We start from the raw sequence: 17,297 nt of genomic DNA, 5'->3' as shown, positions 1-17,297 counted from the left end.
AAATTTTATAAAGCGTCTCTGGAAAGATAAAGGAAACTGGCAACAATGGTTGCCTGTGTTGGTATTTAGGGGATTGGAGCTGGGGACAAGGGTAGGAGGTCTGCCATCACTTTCTTTTTATAGCTTTAAAACATTTTTTAATTGAAAGTTTCATTTTAAAATAATTTTAGACTGACAGGAGTTGCAGTTAGTACAGAAAGTCCTCATATACCCCTCATCCGGTTTTACTTCCCCCTAATATTATGACCTGGCATTGCCACGTACACTTGTCACACCGACACGTTGCTATCGACTAAACTCCAGACTTTGTTTGGATTTCATCAGCCTGGTTTTCCTACCCATGTCCTTGCTCTGTTGCAGGATCCGAACCGGGTTCTGCATGGCTTTTAGTCGTCACGACTCCTCACTCATGAATTCCTTAGTCTGAATTTTGAATCGTGCAAATATAGTCTCAATTTTAAAATAAATAAGATTAAAAAATGAAAAAAAAAAAAAAATGAACCTCCTAAAATCTCCAAACAGCAAAAACAGAAAAAATTTTGCTGATGCCAGAAAAGACCCTACCTCCTGTCTTCTCACCCCTGGAAGGTGGTGGCAGGGTGGAGCCATATGCTCTCCCATTCCTTCTAGTCTGCAGGCTATGCCTCCTCCAAAAAGCCTTTCCAACCAGGAGCTCATCGCTCTCTATCCTGGCTCCCCTGGGACGCTAGCGGCATGAATCTCTCTTACACAGCACTTATCACCGCCTGCCTTGTTTCATAGTTATTTATGTATGTGTCTGTCTCCCCAAGGAGACCGTGGGCTTCCAGGAGAGGGGACAGGGTCTGCGTGCCCTCTGCCTCCCCTCTCCGGTGTCTGATAGGATGCTTGACTCATACACATTTGCTAAATTGACATCTTAGCCCCCGATGTCAGGAGGAAGAGGAGGGGAGGGCTACATTTAGGAGGTTAGGAGGGGCTGATCAGTACTTATCGCTATGGGTTTGTGACTCACAACTAATAATAAAAACAAATGGTGATAATAATTATAACGATAATAAAAATAATTTTTATGGCTGAATATCTTAAATTTAGCTCTTTCAGAGATGCTTTCATTTAAGCCTAGTAACAACTTTACAAAGTAGGCATTATTGTGATACCCATTTTATAGATGAGACAAACCGAGGCTCAGGGAGATGGAGTGATCCGCCCAGGCACCAGAGTGCTGCTGGGATTCACACTCAGGATATCCTGACACGACACCACATAGAATTTTTCATTTTTGACATTTTACTAATGAAACCGTGGCTCAGAGAGGTGAAGAAACCTGGCATTCAGCTCGTAAGAGGCAGAGCTGAGATTTGAACCCGGGTCTGGCTGATTCCAGTCCTGACCACACTGCTCCCAAAGATGAATCCCAGAACCCCGAGGTCTGATCAAGGGACAGGTACTTGAGAGTTCTGCATGGGGTCTGATCAAGGGACAGGTACTTGAGAGTTCTCCAGCCTGCCGGTCCCCCAGCCTCAGCCTCCGAGGGCCCCACCCAGCCCTGCTCACCTGGCACATAAGGATCAGAGGTTCCCGGAACTCGGCCTGGCAGATGGCACAGATATCGCCGGCTTCTGTGCATTGCTGCCCAGTGGCCCGGACTCCGTAATTCTGTTTGTGGGGAGGGAGAGAGACAAACACAGCTGCGGCCCCTCACTGGAGCGATACCCTCAGAAGCCGAGATCGGTTCCCGGCTTCTGGTTCCTGTGACTTCGGCTAGGACTGCGTGAAGCCAACTCACCTGAGAGGTGCAGAGAAGCTTCAGGGCTTTCCTAACTCCACCCACACGGCCACAGATGTCGAAGGACTGAAAGGAGAGCGGGCGATGGTTGAAAAGTATGCAAGGGTGGGATAGGGTCTCGCTCACCACTCCCGAACAATTCCCGGAGACGCCCCGCTCCCTGCCCGCCTTTGCCTCTGAGCACTTTCGAGGCACTTCTTCCCCTCTGAAACTCCGCATTCCCATCAGTTTTGCTTGGCTTTGGCCTTCCTGCCTTATACGGGCATTCTCCCATGCTACCTGGGCCAGGACAGCAAACACATGGCATGCATACTGCATTTCCCTGCTCCCAAGCCCAGGGCAGGCATTGCTAATCAATCACAGCACTCTTCTTCTGAGCCCAGCCAAGGCCTGATAATCCTCCTCCATCTGGCACTCCAATCAGGCACTACCAGTCGGTCAGGATCAGCAGGCGAGATAAGCCCCAGTGGCTGACACTGCATGGATTGCCTGACTAGTCCTTCTGGGAGGAGGAAAGAGAAGGACACATGCAATCCACCAGGATTTTCTAAAGCCAGAAACGGAGAAGGAAAAAGAAAGAGAAAGATGTACTTATTCTTGGGGGGGGCGGGGGGGGGGGGGGGGGGGAGCGGAGGAGGTAAAACTGATTTGTACTAATGATGAAAAGGGAAGCCCTGCATACCGATGTGCAGAGCTGAGGGTGTGCAATTTAAGAGGAACAGAAAACGAATTCAGCGGCAGTGTTGTCTGTGGGTTAAGAACTGCAGGCTTTGGAGGCAGGCTGCCCGGGTCTGACACTCACGCCGTCATCTCTAGCTGAGTGGTACCGGGCAGGTTACATACGTCTCTCTGAGCCTCAGTTTCCTCACCCATAAAATGGGAGTGATAATGGCAGGCATCTCGAAAGGCTGTTGTGAAGAAGACTGCGTGAAAGGACAGCACATGGTGAGCTTTGTGGGCAAGAACTCGGGGCAGATTTAACCATAAAAAGGAGTGAAGTACTGACACCTGCTACGACGTAAAGATGCCTTGGAAACAAGATGCTGCGTGAAAGAAGCCAGACATAGGGTCACGTATTATACGATTCCATTTACACGAAATATCCAGAAGAGGCAAATCCATGGAAATAGCTAGCAGGCCGGTGGTTGCCAGGGGCCGGGTTTGGGGAGAGAGTGGAGGAACGGGGAGTGACTGCTAATGGGGACCAGGTTTCTTTTTGGGGTGACGAAAATGTCTTGGAACTAACAAGAGGTGGTGGTGGCCCTACACTGTGAATCTGCTAAATGTCACTGAATTTTGTGTTGTAAGAATTTTACCTCAGTTGAAAAAAGAGAGATTAGGGTGTTATTCCAAGCTCTCCACTTGCCCCCCAGGCCCGGCTAGTGGATGGGGCCTTCTGTAGGCCAGCCCTCCAGCCTCTGGGCACCTCACCTTGCAGAGGCTGTAGAGGATCATCAGGACCCCTCCCAGAAAGTAGCTGTTGGAGGTGTCATCACCCATGATGTATTTATACCACAGCTGGATGGGGACAAGCGAGCGGAACAGCTGGCTCAACTCCTCGATGACCAGATAGAACTTTCCCTGAAACCACACAGAAAGCATCAATTATTATTAGCAGTAAAGACCCAAAGGACCCAGCCGGGGGGCCCCCAGCCCAGGCAGTAATGACATTCCAGGTCATAGGCAGGCCATTAATCAGCTTTGGAAAGCACTCAGGCTTGCTCCTAATGGGCCTGAGATATGACCGGGGAGACGTGGCCCCTGCCCGCTGCCCTCACCCACTGCTCACCAGCCCAGAAGATCAGAGCCCTGAGGATAGTGTTTCGAAGATGGAGAAACCAGACACCTTTGGTAGAGAGCTGGAGGGTGGGTAGTGACCCTGGTGCCTGCTGTGGCTTTGAGGCTCAAAGCCAACTGTGAGGGCATAGTCCCTGCCCCGCACACAGATCACCTCCGTCTCTAGAGGGCTGACCCAGGCATCACAGGGACATGGGGCAGGATGGACCACAGGATGCAGGTAAGGGCAGGCCGAGAGGCAGGCAGGGGAAGGTATGCGTTTTCCATTCCAGGAGAATGTCTACTGTCACCACGGAGGCAGGATAATATCTGGTGAAAGAACATGGACTTGAGGACTCAGACGGGGCGAGGCTTGAATCTTATCTTGCTGCATGTTTGTGAGCTTCAGTGTCTACATCTACAGAATGGACGTCACGATTCCTACCTTTTGGGGTTGTTCTGAGGATTGAAAGAGATAAGCAGGAAAAGCACCTCACACTATACCTGGCACACAGCAGAGCTCAACAAGTTCTATTTCCCTTCTTCCTTTTCCCTTGGACAAGTCCCCCAAGCTTTCTGTGGCCTGTGCTATAAAATGGAGATGAAAATAGCCCCAGCCTGTCATGTCCAATAAAAAACATACACCTACTTATGACCCAGCAATTCCACTCCTAGGTATGTACCCAAGAGAAATAAAAACATATGCCCACTTGTAGGTCATGGCAATTTTATTCATAATACCCTCAAACTGGAAACAGTCCAACTGCCCATCAAAGGAAGAGTGGACAAACAAATTGTGGTATATCTACACAGTAAAATACTACTCAGCAATAAAAATGAACAAATGGCTGATATACACAACGATATGGATGAATCTCACAGGCATCATGTTAAACCAAAGGAGACAGTTATTAGAGAGCACACATTGCACAATGCTGATTTATATGAAGTCTCAGAATAGGTAATGCTAACCCATAGTGAGAGAAATCAGATCAGTAGTTGCCTAGGGTGAGGGGTGGGGAGAATCGACTGTGAGGTGATATCAAGGAATTTTAGGGAGTGATAAAAATATGTTATCTTATGATTGGGATGGTGGTTACATGAGTGTACACATTTGCCAAAACTCATTGAAATATATGCTGCAAATGTGTGCATTTATTGTATTTAAATTATACCTCAAGAAACCTGATTAAAATAAATAAACAAACATAAGGCCTAGACATACGTGGCCTAAAAAACGTAAATAATCTTTGCTCCAGCAAGTCTATTTCTAGGAATTTCCTTCTCTTCTTTCCTTCCATTACTGATGATAAAGACTCCAACACATCCCCAAAATTTCAGAGCGGGCTCAGGTCCTTTTTTTTAGTGGCTTCACTATATGTGCCAAGCTCTTCCTCTGCAGATGGAATACTGGTCCCCGATTCTTTGCCAAGCTAACACCCATTCATCTTTTGGGTCTTAGCTAACTGTCACCTCCAATGAGAAGTCTTCCTGAACTCTTTAATTAAATTAGGTGCTCCTGTTACACCCTCTAAATCACTCCTTCGGAGCACTTCTCACAATATTTAAAACATTATTTTGGTATCTGTCTGTCCCACTGGACGGGGAGCCCCCTAAGTGCAAAGGTAATTTAGTTCCTGGTCATATCACCAGTATCTAGCACATAGTAGGCGCTCATTTAATAACTGGGGCCTTCTGAAGCTAAAGATGACACCCTCATTACTGACATCAACTTCACAGAGTTTGCTGATGAAGGAGAGTTGGAACATCAAAGAGAGGCTGTGTCTTTATAAGCAAGCGCCAGTGTCACAGAAGATAAAATAAAGGGACTGAGTGCCTGTGTGGCACCATGCTAAAGGTAGTAATTAGCTGTCGGGGGCGGGCCACTTGGAGGAGATAAAACCACCGGGGAAAACTGGGCATATCCCAGTGAAACCATCTCTCTCTAATTAAGCAGTTTTATAATTCCAGGTTTCTCAAGCATGTTATTTCTGACGACCACCATATGGAACGTGTGGTTTCTCCGGGGTGTCAGAGCACAGGGACGGAGATCAGATTATGAGCTGTCTGGTCTCCCTGCCACCCGCGAAGTGGGGATGGCAGCAATTGCTGCGGGGCTGAGGGACCGAGGTTCTCTCCTGGGATTCTGATACAGGGGGTGGGGAGGCAGATTCTATTCTGATTTCCTTACTGCTAGGATGGGGGGTGGGACAAAAAGGGAAACGGGAAACAAGCAAACAACAGAGGGCTGACTCTGGAAGGGGTGGTAAATGAGGGGGAGTGCGATGCGGAGAAGCGGAAGAAATGAACAGAGAATTTCTGAGACGCACCTACATGGGAAAGATGATCTGAAGTATTATGGGGGTGAGCAGGAAGGGAGGGGAGACACAATCAGATAATTGTCAGCAGCGTAAATGTATAAAGAATGGATAGAGATGAAATATTTTTCTGCACTGAGATTAATAACGAATATGGGTACAGCTGTGCCTGTTACTGAATCTCTTTCATACACATTTTTTCATTTCTAGAAGCAGGACAGCACGGTTAGTAAGGGCACAGGATTTGGGGCTCCGAGATCGGATCTGACACCTACTACATTGGTTGATTTTGGACAAAAATTTAACCTCTCTGAGGCTCAGTTTCTTCATCTGTAAAAGGGAGTTGAAATTATATATATCCACTCATCCATCCATGCATCCATCCATCCATCTGTCCATCCACCCACCCACCCACAGTGGTGTGCTGGTAAACCAGTTCTCTGGAAAACAACAAAACAAGGCCCTGATTTGTGTGTTTGCCAATTTCTATGGTGTAAATACTCCCACAAGGCCACTTTCAAGATACCAAGGATTTAATAACTACTTGCAAATTTTCTGAAAATTTAACCATCCTTCTCAGTAGCCAGTGCCATCTGGCTTCTATACACCAGGGTGACTGTGAAGATTAAACGGGCAAATGGACCTAACGTAGGGGGTACCCAGGAAGGGCCCAGTATGTGATAAGAGCTCGTAATGAGAATCTGGAGATGTGTTATTGTCATCTCTTAGAGATGAGAAACCTCGGGTTCAGAGGAACTAAGGAACACTAGAATGAGACAGAAGTGCTACCTGGGACTTCAAGATCGGGCCTCACGAGACCTGGCAGCTCTCACTGCCTTCCTGTTGCCTGCCATGCCTCTTGCTGCCCCCATGTTGTGAGAAGGCCAAGTGACAAGGAGACGTCATGTGAAGAGGGAGAGGCTGTGAGACCCCATGGGGAAGAAGAAAGCAAAGCAGCCGACAGTGAGAACTGACGCCCCAGATACAGGGCCTTATACGAGTCATTCCAGCCATTTCAGCTGAGGCCTTGGAACTGAGAGAGGAAAAGCCATCTTGGATGGTCCAGCCTCAGCAGACGTCATGTGGAGACCGGCTGTCCCCAGACTGAACTTCTGACCCACAGAATCATGGGAAGTAATAAAATGGTTGTTTTAAGCAGACAGGAAAGAAAGGAGGAAGGGAAGGAGGGGGAAAGAAAAAGAAAGAAAGAAAAAGAATGAACTAAAGTATTCATCTAAGACTACTCGGCTAGTGCTATGGGTTGAATTGAAGTCCTAATGCTCAAGTGATAGTTTGGAGAAGGAGCCTTTTGGTGAAAATTAGGTTATGAGGGTGGAGCCCTCATGAATGGGATTAGTGCCCTTATAAGAACTGATATGAGAGAGCTAGCTGACCGGCGTTCTCACAAGGAGACTGCCGTCTGCAAGCCAGAGACTTCTCACTAGGAGCCGAATAGGCCAGCACCTTGACCTTGGACTTCCCAGCCTCCATAACTATGAGAAATAAATGTCTGTTGTTTAAGCCACCGGCCTATGGCATTTTGTTAGAGCAGCCTGAGCAGACAAATACAGCTGGCCAGTAGCCGACCTGTGATTTGAATGTAGGTCTTTTATTCTTATCTTTTGCCTGAGTTTAAGTCCCAGCTCTGCCACTTTCTAGCTGTGAACCTCTAGCAAAGTCCTTCCTCTCCCTGTGCCCAGTCCCCTGCGGTCATTCTTGATTCTCCTTTCTCTCATAAGCATCATCTGACCTGTCTATAAAGCTTGTTGGAAACAGTTCCTTTACTGACCTCTGCTTCTGTCCTTGTCCCCTCTATGGTTTATCCCTCACACAGCAGCTAGAATGAGCCTTTCAAGATACAAGGCAACTCGATTCATCTGGTTGGCTTCGAACCTGCCAATGTCTTCTGTCTCGTGAGGCGTGATATCTGAAACCCTTGCCACGTCCTCCAGATCCGACAGATCTGCTGGGGCCTATTTCTCAACAAAAGCCAAGCACAGTCCTACTCCAGGGCCTCTGCATTTCTTCTTCCCTCTCCCTGGAGCACCCTTCCTCCTGATACCTGTCCGCTGGCTCCCTCACTTCCCTTAGGTCTCGGCACAAATGTCACCTTGTCAGAAGGAACACTGACCAGCGGACGTCGAATAGCACCTATGGACTCCCCTCTTCTCCCTAACACTCCCCGCCCTGTGTCCCGGCTTCACTTGCTTCACTGCACTCACCCCCGAACATCGTCTATATTTCTTTGTATAAGCTCCTGAAACGCAGGGGCTCTGTATCTTTTGGCCATTCATGGTTTCTGTCTGCAGAACCTAGAACAGTGCTGGGCACCAAACAGGGTGCGCAATACACATCTGCGGAAGGAATAAGTGGGCCTCGGTGTCCTCGTCTATAAACTGGAGATAATAACATGTCCCTCATAGGGTCGTGACGGTAATAACAGCAAATGTAGACACTGAGGACTTATTATTTGCCAGGTGCTGTTTGAAGCACTTTTATTATTTCATTTCGTCCTCACAACCAGTGAGAGACAGAAGCTATCGTTAAGCTCATTTTGCAGAAGAGCGAACCGAGGCACAGAGAAGTTAAGTCACTTGCTTAAGGTCACATGGCTCATAGGTGGCAGAGACAGAATTTGAATACCGGCGGGCTGGCTCCGAAGGCCACTTTATAAATCTCTTGTTGGAAAAACAAGCAACACATGTAAAGAGCTTAAAACAAGGTGTGACATACCATAACATTATATATTGGCCATTATATTATTACTACTACTTGTGGCCAGCTAAAAGCAGCTCGTTTTGGACTAAGAGGCCAAAGAGAGATAAAGCAGTCACCCTGGCTGTGGACTGTCCCATAGGCCATGTCTCCTGGGTGACTCTGATGTGTAGATGGCTGGAAATATTTGCCGGTGCTTCTTAAGGCTAGCTTGGAGCGTTAGCACTCCAAGACCCCGTACCAAAAAAGTCAGTCGCACTGCCACGAGGAGAGCAATACCTGTGCCTCTTCACAGAATGTTCTTCATAGAACACAAAGCTGATCACTGCAGACCCCAGCTTATAACCCTTCATGGCTCCCCACTGCCCTTAGGACTTGACCTGGCCCCATCTATACTGGAGCCACATGGCACCAGGGAACCTTCTTCCATGTGCAATACTCCTGCCGACCTCTGCACGAGCTGGTCTTCTACTTGCCCTATCTCAGCTTGTCACTCCATCACCGAGCTTCCATGGCTACCTCTCAAAATCGCTTGGGGAAAACCTGTGACCTTGATGGTGTCCACCGTGCAGGATTACTGGGAGCACCAAACTAAGTCAGTATGTCTCAAAGTGTGGTCCGGGACCCTGGTGGTCCCCAAACTCCTTTCAGGGGGTCTGTGAAGTCAGAATTATTTCCATAATAATTCTAAGACATCATTTGACATTTTTACTAACAACTAGTGTACACTGGAGTTTTTCCTGAGACAACATGACATGTGATGCTGCATCAAATGTGAAAATGCAGGTATTTTCTATGAAGTCAAACATTAACGAAATCTATAAAAATGTAAAAAAAAAAAATCTTTTCTCAGTAATTAAAATACACTATGTCTCATTAAAATGTTATTTATGTTAACATGTAACGGGGTATTTTAAATCAATTAGTAACACTTATAAAAAGTTCTCTTTTAACTTCTATTATGAATAACTATAACCTATAACAGAAGCTCTTTGGGCTCTTCAATACTTTTTAGAAGTGTAAAATGGTCCTGAGTCTAAAACATTTGAGAACTCCTGAGAAACACCTGGCACAGAGTAAGTGCTCAATACCTTTGATGATGATAAATGATGGTGGTGGTGGCCTGTTCTTTTGGCTAGGCTGAGAGCTTCATGAGTGCAAAGGACCAAAGAACCATATCTTGTTCAAAAATCCTGTTTACATCCATTCTCCCCTTCCTTCTTAGTACTAGAGTCCTCCATTTTTTAGCTAGATTTTTCAAGCACAGCTGTCTTGAAAACAAGACCATATCTCCCAGCTTCTCTTGTATCTGGGTAGCATTTTAGTCACTAAGATATAGTATGAGCATCATGAGGCAACTTTAGAGAATCTTTCACCTCATTCTTCTTCCTCTCTCTGATCTTGCTGTCTAGGACTTGGATATGATGGCTGGTGCTCTAGCTACCACCTTAGACCATGAGGAGGAGTCCCATACCCTAGGACTGGTGAAGCAGTGAACCAGAAGGTGTCTTCGGGCTTTATGTGGAAAGAAATAAACTTTTAAAAATTAGACCACTATTATTTTTGGTTATTTGCTCTTATTAGCTTATTCTAATTCTTACTAATACAAAGGGTGACACTCAGTAAGTGTTTGTTGACTGAATGAACGAGGGGATTAAATGTCCTTATGACTTAAACGGCTAGGTTTTTTCTACAGGTGTGGCTCATAGAGAACCCTCATGCCAAAGGTGCTAAGAACCAAGGACTTGCATATAAAGAAGTGTTTATAAAATGACGAGGCTACAAGATAGGAAGGGGTTTCGTCCAGTGACTGCTGGGTTGGGCACAAGAATACCATGGGAAAGAAATGCCGTGCAGAAGGAAGCAGGAAGGACTGTGGCACTGGGTGTGGGTCCCAGCTCTGCCCCTTCCAAGCTGGTCAGGCCCTGCAGTCTGAGCAAGTACAACAGTGAAGAGCATGAACTTTGGAGTCAGATGACTTGGGTTTCAGTTCTGACTCTGCCTCTTACTGGGGCAAGTTACCTCATCCCTCTATGCCTGTTTCCTTCTTGGTAAAATGGGGCTAACGCTAGCACCTACCTCCTGGGGTTCCTGGGAGGACAAATGAGCTAATGCATGTAAAGCACTGAGTTCAGTGCCTGGCACGTGGAAAGTACTGCTGCCCCTGCTAGCAGTCTGGCAAGTATAAAACATCTTACAGACAAAATGAATTAAGCCTGATTAAACAGGATGGCAGTAGACCAGGAAGGCAGAATGGAAAAGAACTGATTTTTATATGTAACCATTTGTAATGTGAAACAGTGTTAAAAGTGTGGACTTTGAAGTCAGATAGCTAGGTGTGCATCCTTCCTAGCTGCGTGGCCTCGGGCAAGCTGCTGGCCTTTTCTGGGCCTCAGCGGTCTGTTCTGACGATGGTGACATTCGAGGCCTCTGAGCACAGTTACAAGAACGACTGGCATAACAGTTTGTATTATAGCATCTATTTAGGTTTTAAGCGACAGAAAGCTAACTTGAAGTATGTTACACAGAAAAACAAGATGTAGTGGGTCACAAAACTGGGAAGGCAGGGGTGGCTCTGGCTTCAAGTACAGCTGGATCCAGGAGCTCAAACAATGGAGTCACAGATCTGTATTTCTGTAGTTCTGTCAATCTTCCCTCCTCTTCTCCACCTCTCAGCTCAGGTTCTCTCTGCAGCTCTTCCTGTCTAAGCTGACAAAGGCAGACTCTCTCCAGGTGGCAGTCATGATGAGGAGGAGAAAGATGACTTAGTTGTTACTATATGCTAGGTACCACTCTGCACAACACTCTGAGATAGGTGCTATGAATCCGACCGTTTTGCAGATGAGAAAACTGAGGCAGAGAGGACAGGTGACATGCCCCAGGTAACAATGCTACAAAGTGCTGGATCCACCTACAACTGGTAGGAAAGATGACCACTGCCAACACTCTTATGGCTTGAACTCCAACATAAAGAGAGACTCTGTCTCTCCCTTGGCTCTTTTACCAAACCGAATGGCAAAGTCTCAGATGGCCCTACTGGAGTCAAGCCTCCGCCCTTGCAGCCAAGCTCAAAGGCCAAATGGAGCCATGGGGTCCTATGATTGGTCAGACCTGGTCACATGGCCATAGGAGTGAGTAGGGGGGGTGGTGCCTTGACTGGACAGCTTCATCAGAACCAAAGGGAGAGGGTGGGACAGTTTCCCCAATAGAAAGGTGGTGTTAAGAGAAGGAGGCCAGAAAGTTTCCTGAACCAAAGCACAGGGTCAAATGGTGTCATCGCTGCAAAGCCCTCCTTTAAAGCACAGGGTGGGGGCAGGGGTGGGGGGTAGGGGGGAAATAAGCAAGAACTGCATCCAGCCTCAGGGACCAGAGAGGCTCCTAGAAGTGTAAAGGGCTCCTCAGCCTCCTGGGTGGTTTTCCGTCATTTGCTTTTGTTGCCCTACGCTGCTCATTAGTGCCCACCCACATGGGACGGGGCCACACGTCCTGCTCCTAAATGGGCCGACTGGGCAGGCGCAAGGGGCTGAAAACAAAGACTTATTTTTCTGGGAAGGTGGCCTGTGGGTCTGTTATGATTGTAGGCTGCATGGGGGACCGCAGCTGACTGAGCCCTTCAGAACAAAACAGTTGGAACAGCGACCTCAGAAGGGCTGTGTCCATCAGCTGAGGGGCAGGCAGGCCCCGTCTTGGTCTTCCCCATCTTGAGGAAGCTAGTGAGGTGGAGAGAGCTTGAAAGCTGGCTTCAGAACAGTGTGTCCAGGAGTGGTCGGAGGAAGCAGTGTAGAGGGGGCTGGGAATAGAAAGAAGGCTGGAGGAATGCAGGGAGGGAGGGAAAGAGACAGACACAGGAGAGGAAAAATGGGAATGTGGGCAGAAGAAGAGAGGAGAGAAATGGCAGAGGAAAAGAACATCTAGGAGTGAGTAACCAGGCCAGCAGGGGACAAAGAGGAAAAGTCATCCCTTTATTATTAAGCACTCACTATGGGCCAGGAATTGCACGTCAGATGTTCCCCTGGTTGAGAGGTTGTGATCATGCCCATTCCTCAGATGAGAAAGCTCAAAAGACATGGGAGGGAGGCATAGCGTGGGGGAGACTAAGCTAGGGAGCGAATTCCAAGACTGAAGAGAATAGAAACTAGCAGAAAAAGGGAACTAGGGCTGGCTCGCAGTTTGGTGACGAGTTTCTCTGGAACACAGTAGTTGCGTGCTGCCCCCAAACTCTGACAGCCCTAGGGGAGGGACACTCTTATGAGCTTAGTTAACAGGCGAGAAAAGAGGGGCTCAAACGATGAGGCAGGTGGTCCAAATCGCTATACAGGGGTAGAGCTGGGATTTAAATCCAGTATGACTTCCCACCTCCTGCTTTGAGCCAACAGGAGAAATAGAGAAAGGAAGACTCTAGGAGACAAAGTGAGATGTAAGGAGAGGGAAAGAAAAGATACAAGGTGTGTGTAGGGAGAGAGCGCTGAAAAGGGATGAGAAAATTCAGAATAATGGGCACGCTTGGCAGGGGTACTGACCAGAAAGGGGAATGAAGGAGCCTTCCAGGTACTAGCAATGTTCCATACCTGAGCTGCCCAACAGAGTAGCCACTGGTCACGTGGCTACTGAGCACTTGAAATGTGGCTAAATCCAAACTGAGATGTACTGAAAGTATAAAATACACAGGGAATTTCAGTCTTAGAAAAACAACCAAAAGGTAAAATACCTCATTAAAATTTTTATACTGAGTTGTCATGATAATACTTTGGACAGACTGGGATAAATTGTTACTTGTTTAATGTGGCTACTAGAACATTTTAATTTGCCTGTGTGGCTTACATTACATTTCTATTAAAGAGCGCCGGTGATATCTAGAAACATATGGACATACATATGTAAAAACGCATCGAGCTTTGTATGCTTATAATTAGAGCATGTATAGTGAGTAATTTATACCTCAAAATAACAAGAAACCAAGGAAAAAAGGAAAGAGAAGAGAGATCCAGGAAGAATAGAGGCTGAGTACAGCAAGTGCGGACGGTGCTGGCGGGGGCGGGGCCAGAGGCCGCCGTGTTGCCTGGCAACAGGCGCTGCCGGTGACGTCACCGGCCGGCGGCGGCCATTAATCTCCCTTCGGGCTGCCTGCCTGCCTCCCTCCTCCTCCCCCCTCCCCGGGGCTGGATGAGATCACCGTGGCGGGCCGCCGGCTGTCCCCGCGCTCCCAACAAATCGACTCCTCGGCGAGCGCCGGCATCTCATGATCTCATGGCCCCGCGGGACGGCGCCGGCCGATGAGGTCACAGCTCCGCGCCCCCGGCCGCCCGGGTCCGTGCACCGCCAGCTCCGGGCTGGGGCCTCGGGGAGACCCCTGCGCCGATACCGAGCCCAGAGTCCGCAGCTCTTCGGCCTCCGCGGACAAAGGAGGTCGCTGTTGGTGCAAAGCAAAGCCGCCTTTTACGTTCTGCTTCTTATTCTATTATTTCCCCGCTATGGCCGTGTGTCCAGTAGAGAGTGACCGCGCCAGCTCCCCTCGACTTGAGGTCAGGAACTGTGCCAGGTGACTTGCCTGCATGATTTCACAGGCGCACAGTGAAGGGAATTCTATTCTTAGCTGTCTTCCAGACTGGGGGACAAAGTTCAGGGATGAGAGACCTGGCGCCAGGTTACCTAGTTAGGAAAGGGTGGAGCAAGGCCTTGAACCGAGATGATGTGAATTAGCCCTCTGACTCGCCTCTTCGTCCGCCCGGCTGTGCCCAACCCGTCTGTACCTTCCTCCCAGTTCCTCCCTGCTCTGATGGGTTCAGTGTCAGTGATGCGGGCTTGCTGAGTACCCGTCCACTATTTGCTGGGCACTTCACATATTAAAAGTTACTGTTCTATATGACAAACCCACCCTAGAGGTATTATAAGGACTAGTTTGCAGATGAGAACAGGAGGCTTAGAGGTGAAATGACTGGCAGAGCTGGGATATGATTCTACCGCAGAGCCTTCCTATTACTCTACACTACCTTCTCCAGAAAAAGATTTAGGATTCTTGTTGACAGTGGACAATATACCCTGTCTCTGCTCTCCCTCCCCCAGGGCCAGCCACCAAATGCAGTCAAAGAGGGGCCAGCAGGACCCTCTTAGAGAGCTTCCAACTCACTTGCCAGCAGCAGGTTCTCCATCACTTACTAACCTCATTAACACAGCTCCTCTGCAGATCCTGCAACATACACTGCCAGGACGGATAGGGAGTAAGGGAACTGACATTTCCTGAGCGGCTGTGATGAGCCAGGCAGAGTCAGGGCCTATTACCAAGGGCAAAGGTGTGAGGGGGTAATTTCCAACTCCATCTTGTGGATGAGAAACCTGAATTTATTTTAACCAAAGTCAGATGGCAAGGAAGAAAAAGTGTCAGCTCAAATATCATTTCCACATAGAAAGCCCTTCCCATTTCCCTAAATGAGTCCTCCATGAATTATTTTATGCCTAGTGCTTATCACAATTTGAAGTTTTATGTTTGTATGTTTGTTTGTTTAATAGCGACCTCCCCAACTAAATGAAAGCAGGGACCGTGACTGCTTCATTCACTACTGCATCCCCACACCTACGCAGTACCTGTCATACAGTAGACACTAAATATTTTTGGAGTGAATGCCAAGAATTGGGGCTCAGGCTGATGAGAAGGGCTGATATTCAAACCCAGGTTTGTCGCATAACGCTTGTGCGTATTCCATACTTTTAGGATGCCCAAGACTCTTGGTGCGTACACCTTAGAGTAGCATCTCTCTGGTGCTCACTCAGAGCCTATTAATTCTAAGTTTACTATAGTACTGATAAGCTTGATGTTCTGGTGTCCCAAACAGCAGTGCCCTTGCTTGGAGAGGAGAGGGCAGGAGGAAAAGGGAGGAGGATATACATTGTTTATGCCTGCTCTGGTCTTCAATGATAGCTCAGCAAGAAAGCGGGAATAAAAATGACAAAAAAAGCAGACTCAGGGAAAATAAAGGAATGGTAACCACGAAAACCCCATGGTTTCCTATGGGCGAAGAGAGGGAGGGAGATGGATGGAACCCAGGAGGTGTGTACAGGGAGCTTCTAAGGTACCATTAATTTTCTACTTTTTAAGTTGGGTATATGAGTCTTTGTTATTACTTTTTAATAACTTACATGTGTTATCAAAAAAAAATAAAATAAAAAGGCATAAGTTGAAAAAATTTGCTTGTCCACTTTTAAAATTCACCATAACAACCCCATTGAGGCAGGAGGCAAATTAGGACCCTCAACTTGTAGAGGCTCAGAAAAGTTGACCATTTTGCCTAACATCATGGAACTAATAAGTAAAGTGGCAGTGGTGGGATTTGAATCCAGGTCTGTCTGATGTCAGCACGGATGATCTTACCCACCATCACATCCTGCCTCCTCATAACAGGATACCACCTTCTCCCTCGCATCCCCAATTCCCTATAAAGGCCCTCTCTCTGCTCTTCTGGCTTCCATTCTTGAGATGAGGAGGAGGCCAGAGAGCATGCCGATGGCTGGGATCGGCCCTGGTGTGGGGGCCTGGGGGATACCTGACAGAGCCCTTGGGGCCAGGCTGAGGCCCACAGGAGTCGCCAGGCTGTGAGAGAAACCGGCCCCACAACCGCAGCAGCCGAGCACCCAGTTTTATTGGCTACGGTCACCTTACTTAAGAGCCATGGCTGATGAACAAGCAGGGCCCAGGCCACATCCCAGCAACTTGCGTATCAGGAGCTTTCTTACAAACAGGGCCCTGCTCCCCACCACCCAGGAGAGGCCCAATTATGAGGTGTTGATGATTAAGCCTGAAGGGGGCTGGCACCCTGTTAGCTGCAGAAAGACGACCTCTTCCGTCTGTTCCGGTCCCAGATGGATGGATGTGTTTATCTGTCCCCATGTCGGCTGCAGTAGTAGGCACGAACACTCTGGGCCGCAACTACCCAAGCCTGGCTGCCTCCTAAGGCACTAGAGCTTAGATGCAAGGGAGAGAGAGAGGTAGAGAAGGGCAGAAGGTGCCTCTTTTCCTGGCAGTCTGTATAGTCCATGGCTTGGAACTAGACAGACATGCAGATCTGTCCACTTTGCCTGTCCGTTTGCTGACACGGTGACTTTGCCCATCACATCTCTTCTCTGGGCCTCAGTTTCCTCATCTGCAAAGTGGGGGATGTGGCAGTCTAAAGAATGATCCCCCAAAGATGTCTACAACCTAATCCCTGGAACCTGTGGCTACGTCACCTTACATGACACAAAGGACTTTGTAGATGTGATTAAATTCAGGATCTTGAGTTGGGGAGATCATTCTGGATTATCTGAGTGGGCCCGTGATAACCACAAAGGTCCTTGTTAGAAAGACACAGGGAGGTCAGAGAGAAGAGAGATGTGCTTTGAAAATGGACAAAGGGGCCACAAGCCAAGGAACGCAGGCAGCCTCTAGAAGCTGGAAAAGGCAAGGGGACAGATCCTCCCCTAGAGCGTCCAGAAGGAACCACCCTGCTGACACTTAGACTGATTTTGGACTTTTAACCTTCAGAATTGTTAGACAGTAAATTTGCTGTTTTAAGTTTGTGTTAATTTGTCACAGTAGCAATAGGAAATGAATACAGAGAAGAAACAGTTGCCACCGTCACGAGGACAGTGTCAGGATCAAATGGTCAGAGAATCTTCGTTTAAGGCCTCCCCTTGAAGGGCTGGCTGGCTTTATGACACAGGACGGGAGAAGGCCAGAAAGCATGCCT

The 17,297-nt window shown here is 48.0% G+C and overlaps 1 protein-coding gene across 12 annotated transcripts in view; it reads right to left on the bottom strand.

The window, feature by feature from the left end:
- The window catches only part of RNFT2 (ring finger protein, transmembrane 2), a 59,865-nt gene that overhangs the window by 7,415 nt on the left and 35,153 nt on the right, over positions 1-17,297 (bottom strand). For 11 of the 12 annotated variants that reach the window (XM_039868239.1, XM_039868247.1, XM_039868240.1 and 8 more), the window contains exons 8-10: positions 3,200-3,349; positions 1,769-1,834; positions 1,537-1,638 (exon numbers count right to left, since the gene is read on the bottom strand). In XM_039868239.1, coding sequence (XP_039724173.1) covers positions 1,537-1,638; positions 1,769-1,834; positions 3,200-3,349 — 318 coding nt within the window. Of the gene's footprint in view, positions 1-12; positions 424-1,536; positions 1,639-1,768; positions 1,835-3,199; positions 3,350-17,297 lie in introns of those variants that run through there. The other variant, XM_039868251.1, reaches the window with a different exon arrangement.

The sequence above is a fragment of the Pteropus medius genome, unplaced genomic scaffold (assembly GCF_902729225.1).
Source record: "Pteropus medius unplaced genomic scaffold, Ma_sr-lr_union100, whole genome shotgun sequence".
NCBI lineage: Eukaryota > Metazoa > Chordata > Mammalia > Chiroptera > Pteropodidae > Pteropus > Pteropus medius.
The sequence above is the reverse complement of the archived record's forward strand: the minus strand, read 5'-3'. Positions and strand labels throughout refer to the sequence as shown.